Source organism: Arachis duranensis, chromosome 3, assembly GCF_000817695.3.
Source record: "Arachis duranensis cultivar V14167 chromosome 3, aradu.V14167.gnm2.J7QH, whole genome shotgun sequence".
Classification (NCBI taxonomy): domain Eukaryota; kingdom Viridiplantae; phylum Streptophyta; class Magnoliopsida; order Fabales; family Fabaceae; genus Arachis; species Arachis duranensis.
This window is the reverse complement of record NC_029774.3, coordinates 110,242,775-110,253,474: the sequence shown is the minus strand read 5'-3', so window position 1 is coordinate 110,253,474 and position 10,700 is coordinate 110,242,775. Positions and strand designations below refer to the sequence as shown.

The window sequence follows — 10,700 nt, the reverse complement described above, 5'->3', positions numbered from 1 at the left end:
CATTATAACAAACTTTACATAATCATCTAATAGAATTATATTTATATATTTTTTAAGTGATGAATTTATAAATTAATTATGTTTACTGATATAATAATATTATTACCTATAGAAAATTTGTTTACAGTAATAGTGAATAAATCAAAAAATTAATTATATAAAATCGGGGAAGGCCTATATTATTGGTTGCACTGCTTTAATTGAGAAATATTTCTTATAAACAACTACAGTAACGAATAATACATTAGTTAATACGGAATGCATATATATATTCAGCGTGAGAATTCTATTAACAGTAGTAACTAACTAATATAGAAATGAAAAAGAGGAGCAACCGTTATAAGTTATAGATCCATTTAACAGATATTGTGTCTCTAATAAGAGTAATTGGAAGCCGAGACACGACTGTTGACAACCGTTGTGACGTAGGCAAAAAATGATTAGGAAGAGAAGGACACAATGAAATGAAGAAGAAAGATGAGGGGTAGAAGTGCAAATATGGGAAAAAGAGGGGGTGTGGGGGACGGAGATGAAAAAGAAGGAGAGAAGTTGAGAGACATGAAAAGTAGAGCTACCTACCCAATTGAAGCACAAACTTAATTGTAACCACTCGTCTTTCTCACCAACTCGGTCAAATACTCTCTCTCTCTCTCTTTGAGAAAGAGAAAAAGAAGGTACCCGAGTCAATTGCACCCCCTCTCTCTCCACCACCTCCCATTTATATTCCCTTCCTACCCTCTTTTGTCCCCAATCACTTTCTTCCTCTTCTCTCTCTCTCTCTTTCTCTCAACAAGTTTCAGGTTCCATTCTCACACACACACACACTCTCTCTCTCTCTAGCAATATACACATGGGTAGATCTCCTTGTTGTGAGAAAGAGCACACAAACAAAGGAGCTTGGACCAAAGAGGAAGATGAGCGCCTCATCAACTACATCAAGCTTCATGGCGAAGGCTGTTGGAGATCCCTTCCCAAAGCTGCAGGTACGTGTTATTCTTTAATTTGCCATATATATCCTCCTCACACAAAATACATGACGATATATATTGTGTTTGTATTCAGGGTTGCTTAGGTGTGGGAAGAGTTGCAGGCTGAGATGGATAAATTACCTAAGGCCTGATCTCAAGAGAGGCAACTTCACTGACGAAGAAGACGAGCTCATCATCAACCTCCACAGCTTACTCGGTAACAAGTAAGTTCCTTCATCATATATAGATATAGAATCAAAGATAGATGATGTAAATTGATACGTGATTTCTTGAATTGTTTGTCAGATGGTCTCTAATAGCAGCGAGGTTACCGGGAAGAACCGATAATGAGATAAAGAACTACTGGAACACCCACATAAAGCGTAAACTTTATAGCCGTGGAATTGACCCTCAAACCCATCAACCACTCAACGCTGCACCCGCACCTTCCACCAAAACAATAACCCCACCACCACCAACAACAACAGTTCCACCTACGGCCACAAACAACAACGACAACAGCATCAATTTTCGTCTATTTGGTGTTGCTTGTGCCAAGAATAATAATACTGATGGAACAGACTACTACTCATCAGGAGGGGGTGATGAAGATTCAAACAGCAGCAGTGGCGTCACAACGGAGTTAGAAGCATATCCTAAACTCAACTTGGACCTCTCCTTAGGCCTTCCCTCTCCTCTTTCTTCCATAATCCACACACAAAACCCAAAACGACACCGTCAACAACTACAAGCTGCTTATTCCTTTTGTATGTGTCAAACTCTAGGGTTTCAAAAAAGTAATAACCAACCTTGTGCCTGCAAAGCCAAGCCTGGTGCTGCTACTGGAAGTGCTGGTGCTGCTTCGAATAATAGTAGTAATGATAATAATGTGTATAACAGATTTCAATTTACAAGCTAATTAATTAGTTCATAAAATAGATATATAAATATATAGAGAGAAACATTACTTTTTGGGGAGGGGGAGTTAGAGAGTTTAATATATGGAATGGAGTTGGAGTGGTTTATTCCATGTGATATGTTGTTGCGACAGTTATTGACAGTCAGCAAGGACGACCAGTAGTTGTAGATTTCGAAACCCCCTTCTTTGAGAAATTTTCACATGATTTTTGTTGAGGCTATTTAGTATATATTATTTATTTTATCTTTATTCTTTGGTTTATTAAGCTTTAAAAAATACCATTTTATTCTCAATTATAAGCAAATGTAAAGTTTCCATGGTAAAAATAATTAATTTTTTTACAAACATATAATATTTAAAAATATAAATTAAAAATATATTGTTAAATTAATAAATTAAAAGAATTAGATTGATAACTAAAATTGTTAGCCAAAAATAATAAGTTTTATTGGTTTTTAAATTTTTCTCTTGAAAACAATTAAAAACATTTGAAATTTTCAACTTTATTATTGATGATAAATAAAAAAAATATATGAGTTAAAGTAATTTAAACTTTTTCTTTTTTTAATGTAACCATCTTAAAACAAGTTTGGTTAATGTTAGGGTTTTTCTTATTATCTAGAAGGAAGGAATTACTCAACCTTCATCATTAACCTACTCTTCTATTGACTAGATTGTTAACCCGCTTGCTTCCCCTTCTGATAGCACATATTCGGGTGGTTGCTGACTTGCTGCTTAATTTTTTTCATTCTTTACCATATGCGATGTACTCATGTATTTATTATACCTTGGGGTAAACTATCGTAAATGCTAAATAGTACTATCGATCCATGCATTTTTATGTAGCTTACTTTATTCAGAATTTTGAATATTTTCAAATATTGCTATATTGATCGGTGAAAGTGGTCAATTGGTCACCTATACGCTGAAGTCCTTGACCAGACTTGGTCCATGATAAATTGAATTCTTTTTATTTAATATCTTTGTAGTTCAACAAATTGTAGAATAACCAAAACAACTCATATCTCAGATATTTAATTTAAAAATTATAAAACTAATTAATTGATTAGTAATTAGACCATTTATCCTTCCAATACATATAAAGATTAATTTCGAGCTTGGAACTTCAGAGTGAAGACGTCCTGGTCTTAATTTTGGCATATAATTTTATATTTCTAGTCACTCTGCCTTTTGTATAGATAGAATCCTATTAAACTCTTATCTTAACTAAATGTTAGTATTTCGTTATGTTTACACGTAGAATAGAGCTATCTATTATTTAACAAAAATACCAATATTTATATTTTATTTTAATAATATAAATGAAGGTAGAAAAGTGACTCTGGTCATGTGGTTGGGCAGAATGTTAGTAACCACCCAAATTTTGAGAGAGAGAAGACAAAAAAATAAGATTGATTGAAGAAGGGGGATGTGTGATTTATTGAAGAGGAAAGAGAGTGTTTGGTGAGGAGTGGGGCCACGTATGTTCTGCCCTTAGCCCCCTTAATTACCTTACCTTTATGCCTATGGGAGTATGGGTCATGAATGAGACTATGAGAGAGAAAACATAACGGAACATATATGATAAATTGATAATTGCACCAAAGGAAAATTAAAATATGAAATTCAAATTAAGAGACATAGTAAAAACATCAAACATGCATATGAAAATGAATGAGACATCTACATTGAACACTGAGCAGGTTAGGTACGTGTGTAGATGGAGCTCACGTCACCAATTTCACCTACCCCTCTGTCTTTTCTCATAAATTCTCACTCCCTTCCACATTTTCCTCCAATCTTAATGTATAGCAAGTATATAAAAATTACTTTGTTTAATTAATATTGAAAGGTAGCTGTCACCTATATCATGCAGCTAACCATTATGATCCTAAAGTATGATACATTAATCTATAAGTTTATCTATGTGGACACTTCTGAATTACTATATTACCTTATACTAATCATAGGGACGTGTCAGAATTTGAGTTCCCAGATATATATTATTATATTGCGAGGACTAATATAAAGAGGCAATTAGGTGTTCTAGAAGGTTTAGGAGCTAAGTCGCATGTTACTCGCATCACCCACCTAATTCTTTCGTTTTCGTATCCACGTGAGCCTTCCACGATTGGAAGGAACTCTCTCTCTCCACGATTATTGTGGTTTGGTCTAAATCTCAATTCTCAACCCTCTTATGGTTTGTCATCTTCAGAAGAGGTAGGGCTCAGCACCGCACCATACGTCGTTGTTGTTGTTAGTTAATGTTCAAATGCAATAATAACTGTATGGATAGATTATTATGCAAATTAAAGGAGTCAATTAAGCTCAAATCCTACGCGGTTGAGCTTCGTTCAATGTTCCGTAACACTAATGGCGAAAATATTCGAGCTAAGTTAACAAATTATGGTTGGAAAGTAGTTGATTTATAGATTAATAATTTTGGGGGAAGGGGGAATAAAACGTAGATCTTTCAAAAGCTAACGTCTTGTTTTCAGTCGCTCTCATGTTATATTAATGCATGGTTTATTTTTAAGACTGCAAATTTGACCAAGTTTTGTTCAAACATCTTCGATTGCTTTCCACCATATCCTATTCCGTTTGTAAGGGACTCTTTTCCTTACTTTAAATGCATATACAATAATAATACGACAACGCAAGACGATTTTATGAAAGTTGGTAGGCAGAACCAGTAGCCTACTGCTAATCCACGTAAATCCTTCATCAATGTTTCGGATGAAGTTCAACAACGTTCTTTTACCACACTACCTATTTATTAAGTACAGTAAAAACCCATTTTTATGTGAAGTTAATGTGTAAAAATAAAGGCATGCCCGGTAGACAAGGTCATAAAAGATAACTAGGATTAAGGTAGTAGCTACATCGCACATATTTAAATCAATTTAAACGGAGAGTATAATTCAAACCTCACTATCGCCTTTATAAAAAATCTTGCAATCATCTGATCATCACCCAACAAAAAAAAGGAAGAGTAGGTAGTGTTTGCCGCCACGAATTTTGCGGGTCACTATTAAAAGATTATTATAAAGCAATCCACATGCTAGTATGCTACACACAGAGTCTTATTCCATTTTGTGACGAGAGAGAAACGCATTCGTTTTAAAGAATGTCAAATGATTGATGATATTATCTTATTTTAATGTCATTAACTCAACTATTTTCATCATGTCACTCTTTCTTTTAACAGTTTCTTAAAACACACAACACCTCACCATTAGAAATCATTTCTTTTTTCTTTCAAGAAATGGGCGTTTTTTTTTTTCGTTCTGTATTTATTCTGAACTAATTGAACCCAACAAGTCATGTCAGTCAATACTCAATACTCAACAAAGTTATTTTCTAAAATATTACCAAAAAAAAAATATTATTTTCTAAAAGATTAAAACTAAAAATGAATGTACATGAGAGAAATGGAGAATTAGGAGGCATTGCCTCTAGTTGGACGGCACACATGGTTCCTTTTACGAGCATGGTCTTCACTGTGGTGTTGTGTCCTACACGCATATCCATACCAACAATCTTGCCTTGCTATCGCTGCTTCCGAATAATACTTTTTGCAATAATACATTAAAGAAAAAAAAAAGGTCAACTTAGTAAGTAGACTGTAAGTTCAAAATGAGTTTTTTTTTTTTTTCCACCTAACAAAAAAAAGAGCAGAAATGCTGTTCTTGAAGGGACTTACATTTCTGGGACAGGATATTCGAAACCAGTACAAGAGAAAAGACACCAACTTCTCATAACAATCACTGCATCAATGAATATAAAAGAATGCATTATGAAGATGGCAAGATTGTTTTAGGTGACACCATTACAACATAAGAAAGTATCATGATTCAGAATCCAATCTACCCCCTGAACAATTGAGGACCAAGCTTACCGACATATGATAGTCCTAGCAGTAATCATCTCGGCATTATTTAGCATTAATCTAGTTCTATCTGACAAAGATAAAAGTAGAAGAGGTTGAGATAATGCTATATGATCTGTATAGCAACCGTATGATCTCATGATGAACGAGTATGTAGACTGAAATTTTGAAATCTATGTAAGTCAAGATTGTTAACATAATTGGTGTGCATCAGATCAACGGTTAGAACAGGGAAGACAAGTTTATTACCAATAAGTCTGTTGTCCAGATTCACTATCCATTCTGATATAACATCCTGCAATGTCCTCCCCATTTGTCGAATGCAATTTTCAGTGATCTAGAACACCAAACACAATTATCAAAGTTAATAAAAAAAGAATAGAAAATAGCTACGACTGGACAAAATAGAATACAGGGATAAAAAACCAGTACAATATGCTCATGCAGATTCTTTTCATGTGCTATCAAAGGGATTCTAGAGATGGTGTGTTCTGAGATCTGCAAAAGCAAAGCACAAGTAGAGCATCATGACCAAGTGAGAATTATATCATATCTATGACCTTTAACAGTGTAATAACCAATATATTCACCCAGTAATGGCATGAATATTACAAAGTTCACACTTTTCAGGATAACTTCCACTATAGCTAGCAATTGTTTTAAAAGAAGGGTAAAGTATACACTTTTTGTCTTTGGTGTTTTCGAAAAATTTCAAAAATGCTCTTAATGTTTAATTTGTTTCAATTTTGTCTATAATGTTTTTGATAAGCCTGAACTCTACCTTTACTGTTAATTTTTTGATAGTTAGTCAACATTTTCTCCCCAATTTTACCCTTTTCCCTGTACCTATATCATCATTGTCACCATCATCACACTCTTCTCTCTCGCCCCTTCTAACTCTATACCCCCAACTCCAACTTATTCCCATCTCCCATCCAATAGCATCACCCTTAACCTCCACCCTTACTGTGCCACAGCCCCCAACCCTAACTGCCACCATTACGATTCATGCATATAGATACAAATGGTTCAATGGGAGCAAAAATTTCCAGGAACCTTTAGAACTTCTCAGTTCTGAAAAGAATAGCCTTATCCCTCATTCTATCAGTGAACTGTCTCTCTAGAGATTGTGAAAGATGTCCCACTAGAAATACTCTTGTTAAGTTGTTATTGCTTCTACTCATATTCCCCCAAAATGTGGATCCCACTCTAATAGCTCCGAATAAATTAGGTACATGCATCAAGATACGAAGGCTTCTTTTTCTACACAAAAGCACTTTTTCACTCTTTCATATGCTATGGGATTTCACTTGGAAAAGAGAATGTTCCACACTAATGGACTTGGGCCACGACCTTCTCCCTCCTCACCCCAACCCCTGACCCTACAACTCCAACTTCCACTGTCACCAACACTTTCTCCCTCGACATCCTAACCCCAGCCCCACAATCCCAACCTCCACCATCACCAACACCTCCCTCAACAACAACATTCAGGTTGAGAGAGAGAGAGAGAGAGGCGGGGGAGGAGAAGGTTAAATCACTGGCACATGGCATGCAAGTGCAGTGCCGGCGATGGAGGTGTGGCATAGGCGGTTTGAAGGGGATGACAGTGATGGTGTCGATGTCCCGGCAGAGGAGGAGGAAGGCATGGCGCAAAGCGCAGAGAGAGAGAAGAAAAGGGGGTTTGGATATGAAGATGGCGATGAATGTTTTTTTGAAGGGTAAAGTTGGAAAAAGTGTTAACTACATGTTGACCGCCAAACTTAACAGTATGGATGGAATTTGAACTTATCGAAAACTTTAGGTACAAAAAGTATAAGTTTACCCTTAAAAGAAAGAAAACACGTGTTCCATACAGGTTTCAAAGTATCCTGGGAGCAAATGGGATAAGAACCGCTCCTGGCTACCCCTAAAGTATGCCAGTAAGCTCCACAAAATGGTCTATCACATCCTGAACCTACAAGAAAAATATTCATTGACAGACATTATAAATGAACTATTAAAATTTAAAACTAACCATAAAGAAAATGGAGAATATATAAAATAGTTTGATTTATCATATAACTTTGAATGACCTTTATCATGCTACAAGATAGCGTGAAAGCATCTTGACCCTTGAGTGATGCACATTTCAAAGGAAAACAAAATTCTAGATGGAGTTGTGCAGTTAGCAAAATCACAGGTGCTGAACTTACAATGTTGAGGAATGCCTAAATCAGTACGGGAGGGCATCATTCCTCCACATGCTTGACATTGGAGATGATCAGTGCTGTGATTGCAACGAAACCCAGCAACTTCGGTAACTGAAAATTACAAGTAGCAAACTCAGTGAGTATGAAACATGGAAATCAAGATAGAAATCTGAATTAGATTTTCATTTCCTATATTAGTTTCAGCCAAGTCTTGCAAATTGCAAGAAGCAAAATTGCATAGGACCATATTCCATATCCGATATTTAATCGCAATGATATTACCACACTGTGGGCATCGAAGGTCTGAGCCATCATCACTTTGATCATTCGGTGGTGTGGATGTCAAAGCCCTTTTTCGGCGATTGTTTCCAGACCTAAGGACCTTATAGTAAACAAAGAAATTAGTAAAAGGTACATCTCATAGAAAATGTCAGACAATAAAAGCGTGATACAAAATCATAAATCCAACCAACATGGTGTCAATCACTGTTCTTAGGTTGAATTAAAGGACATGATATTTTACGCTACCTAGGCACTGAAGAAACTTATAAATAGTTTGAAGATTGGACAAGAAAAAACACAATTTTACAGTGATAAATTAGCTCTGGTTGAAGAATCATATTACTCACAAGGTTTGATCGTATTGATGAATACGAATCTAATAGTGCAATATCTTCATCCGCACGTCTTAGAGAAGAATCAGCTTTTACCATATCCTGATTTTGAAAAGTAAGATTAAACAAAATGTAGAAGATGAGAAGTAAATCAAACATGCTTATCTATTTCTGATATAAAATTCCACTCAATGTCAACAGAATGCTTCAGCACAAAACTTACATCTGCAATGGCACGTAGGAAGTGATTTTTTCCAACAAATTGAACAACTGCTCTGCATTGAGGACAAAGTACTGCAGAACGTCTTTGCTCTGACCTCCTTAACCACTCTGATAAACAACCGTTGCAAAAGTTATGAAGGCATGGGGCAACAGTAACAACATCATGCCATAAGTTCAAGCAAATGCTACACTTTGCATGCTCAACATCTATGCATATCTTTAGCTGCCTCTGGCATGTTTCTGGGCTTGACATTATATTAAATCTGTAGTTAACAAACCCTTCTCCATCAGGACCTGGAACAATTTCACTTCCATCCTTGATAACTATGGTATCTTCATTACATAACTTGGCCCCATCAACAAGAATTGTATTTGATCTCTTGTTTTCTATTGTGGCAGAACATAGATCAGAATTCCTTACTATCTTGCACCAGTTATGTTTGTCAGTAGAAGTAGATGATATCTCCGAACATATAACTATTTCATCTGACCTTATTTCTACATCTGAATATCTTGAGTCTGATGAAACTGCAAGAAAGAAGGAATTTGACCAAATAAGAAATTAAGAACCTTAAAAGAGATACAAATTCTACACTAAATGTATGCCTTGGAAAGCTCATAAAAAAAGAGTCCATTTAGAATCCTCTACAAACTGAATACAAAAAAATTGGAATAAGAAGCACCGAGGCCCATCACCATCCTTTTTACCATTGGATTGGAAGCCTTCATACTTCATAGCCATGAACTGTTTTATCTTTTGGTATGATGGTTAAAATGAGAGTGAGTAACCATCGCTGGATCATTCATACAAGGTCGAGCATGAACAGACCCTATGGAACGCCCGCTGAGGCACTGATCTTAACTGTTAACAGCATTGAAATTCCAACCATTACACTTACTCAAGAAACACCATAGACCATCACTTGTATAAGACCACTTAAAGAAAAATTGAGCGATGTAACTGCTCTAATTTCCAGAACTGCCACTACTCACCGGTATCTGCATTCTATCAGATCACATACCCAGCCCGGAACATAAAGGCACTCTTCCTAGTACTTTTCTACCCATTGCCCTTCTGCCAAATACACTGCAGAGCTACATAGATATTGTGTCTGTTAAAATACTCTCATTTTTTTTTCAAATTAATCAGACACTAGAAGATGGCATCCACAACAGCCCATTATTCTAGGTAGTTACTAACCACTGGAACACAGAGGGAACAGAGAACGAAGCATGAATTTCTGGGTGCAGCATATAATGCAACAATATAATGACTATACAACCAAACAGTAAAAATGGAAGCTTTAATAACTGTGCCGTTATTGGGTTCTAAAACAAGAAAGATCGAGTCTTTTCACACACCCAATGTTCTAATTTCATTCAATATTAGAATAACTACAGCGAAATCCAGTGAAAGGGGAGTGGTAAAAGAAAAAGGGAAAAAAAAGGAAGAATGACCCAGGTTTAAAACCTTGAATTGGTATAATACAGTAGTATGCCAGATTGTTGCTGCGCACAAAAAAAAAGAAAAGAAAAGAAAAAGAGAATGTAATCCTCACCAAGCTTAGCCCATATTTCATCACGGGGTTTGGCTCCGGAGCTTTCTGCCATTTCTTCCATTGTTGATCAGAAAAGAAATGCCTTTTCTTTCTTGGAAAATGAAAGAGGGTTTTATACAAAGATTTAGTCTTTTTGTGAATGTAAGAGGGTTTATACTAAGATTGAAAAGGAAGGAAAAGCGTGCAAGGGAAGAATTACATTTTGAGAATCAAAGAAGGACGTCTGTTTGAACAAAGAAAACTAGAAAAGTGTTAACTATTGTGTCGCTGTCAGAACTCGGAACGTTGTTGAAGTTGCCGGTTTTTTGTTTTTTCAGAATAGATAAACACCCATGTC

The 10,700-nt window shown here is 35.8% G+C and overlaps 2 protein-coding genes across 3 annotated transcripts; one reads left to right on the top strand and one right to left on the bottom strand.

The window, feature by feature from the left end:
* Nucleotides 1–629: 629 nt before the first annotated feature.
* LOC107480146 (transcription repressor MYB6) lies at nt 630–2,136 on the top strand. The gene is made up of 3 exons (XM_016100287.3): nt 630–983; nt 1,063–1,192; nt 1,275–2,136. The coding sequence occupies exons 1-3, from the start codon at nt 851–853 to the stop codon at nt 1,885–1,887; spliced, it is 876 nt and encodes a 291-aa protein (XP_015955773.1). The 5' UTR covers nt 630–850; the 3' UTR covers nt 1,888–2,136.
* Nucleotides 2,137–5,165: 3,029 nt separating this feature from the next.
* LOC107480145 (uncharacterized) lies at nt 5,166–10,690 on the bottom strand. 2 transcript variants are annotated; one of them, XM_016100285.3, is made up of 11 exons: nt 10,364–10,690; nt 8,806–9,332; nt 8,598–8,684; nt 8,251–8,350; nt 7,972–8,079; nt 7,633–7,733; nt 6,209–6,274; nt 6,026–6,113; nt 5,786–5,846; nt 5,591–5,654; nt 5,166–5,458 (listed from the first exon to the last, which is right to left on the bottom strand). In XM_016100285.3, the coding sequence occupies exons 1-11, from the start codon at nt 10,422–10,424 to the stop codon at nt 5,327–5,329; spliced, it is 1,395 nt and encodes a 464-aa protein (XP_015955771.1). In that variant the 5' UTR covers nt 10,425–10,690; the 3' UTR covers nt 5,166–5,326. The 2 variants fall into 2 exon arrangements, with proteins under 2 accessions (XP_015955771.1, XP_015955772.1); XM_016100286.3 differs by lacking the exon at nt 5,786–5,846.
* Between the last annotated feature and the right edge of the window lie 10 nt (nt 10,691–10,700).

Coding starts and splice junctions, on each gene's coding strand:
- LOC107480145 (XM_016100285.3), bottom strand. CDS start 10,424: ATGGAAGAAATGGCAGAAAGCTCCGGAGCCAAACCCCGTGATGAAATA. Junction 8,351..8,597: donor CATCAATACGATCAAACCTT/GTGAGTAATATG, acceptor GTTTACTATAAG/GTCCTTAGGTCTGGAAACAA. Junction 5,847..6,025: donor TCTGGACAACAGACTTATTG/GTAATAAACTTG, acceptor TATCTTTGTCAG/ATAGAACTAGATTAATGCTA.
- LOC107480146 (XM_016100287.3), top strand. CDS start 851: ATGGGTAGATCTCCTTGTTGTGAGAAAGAGCACACAAACAAAGGAGCT. Junction 984..1,062: donor ATCCCTTCCCAAAGCTGCAG/GTACGTGTTATT, acceptor GTTTGTATTCAG/GGTTGCTTAGGTGTGGGAAG. Junction 1,193..1,274: donor CACAGCTTACTCGGTAACAA/GTAAGTTCCTTC, acceptor ATTGTTTGTCAG/ATGGTCTCTAATAGCAGCGA.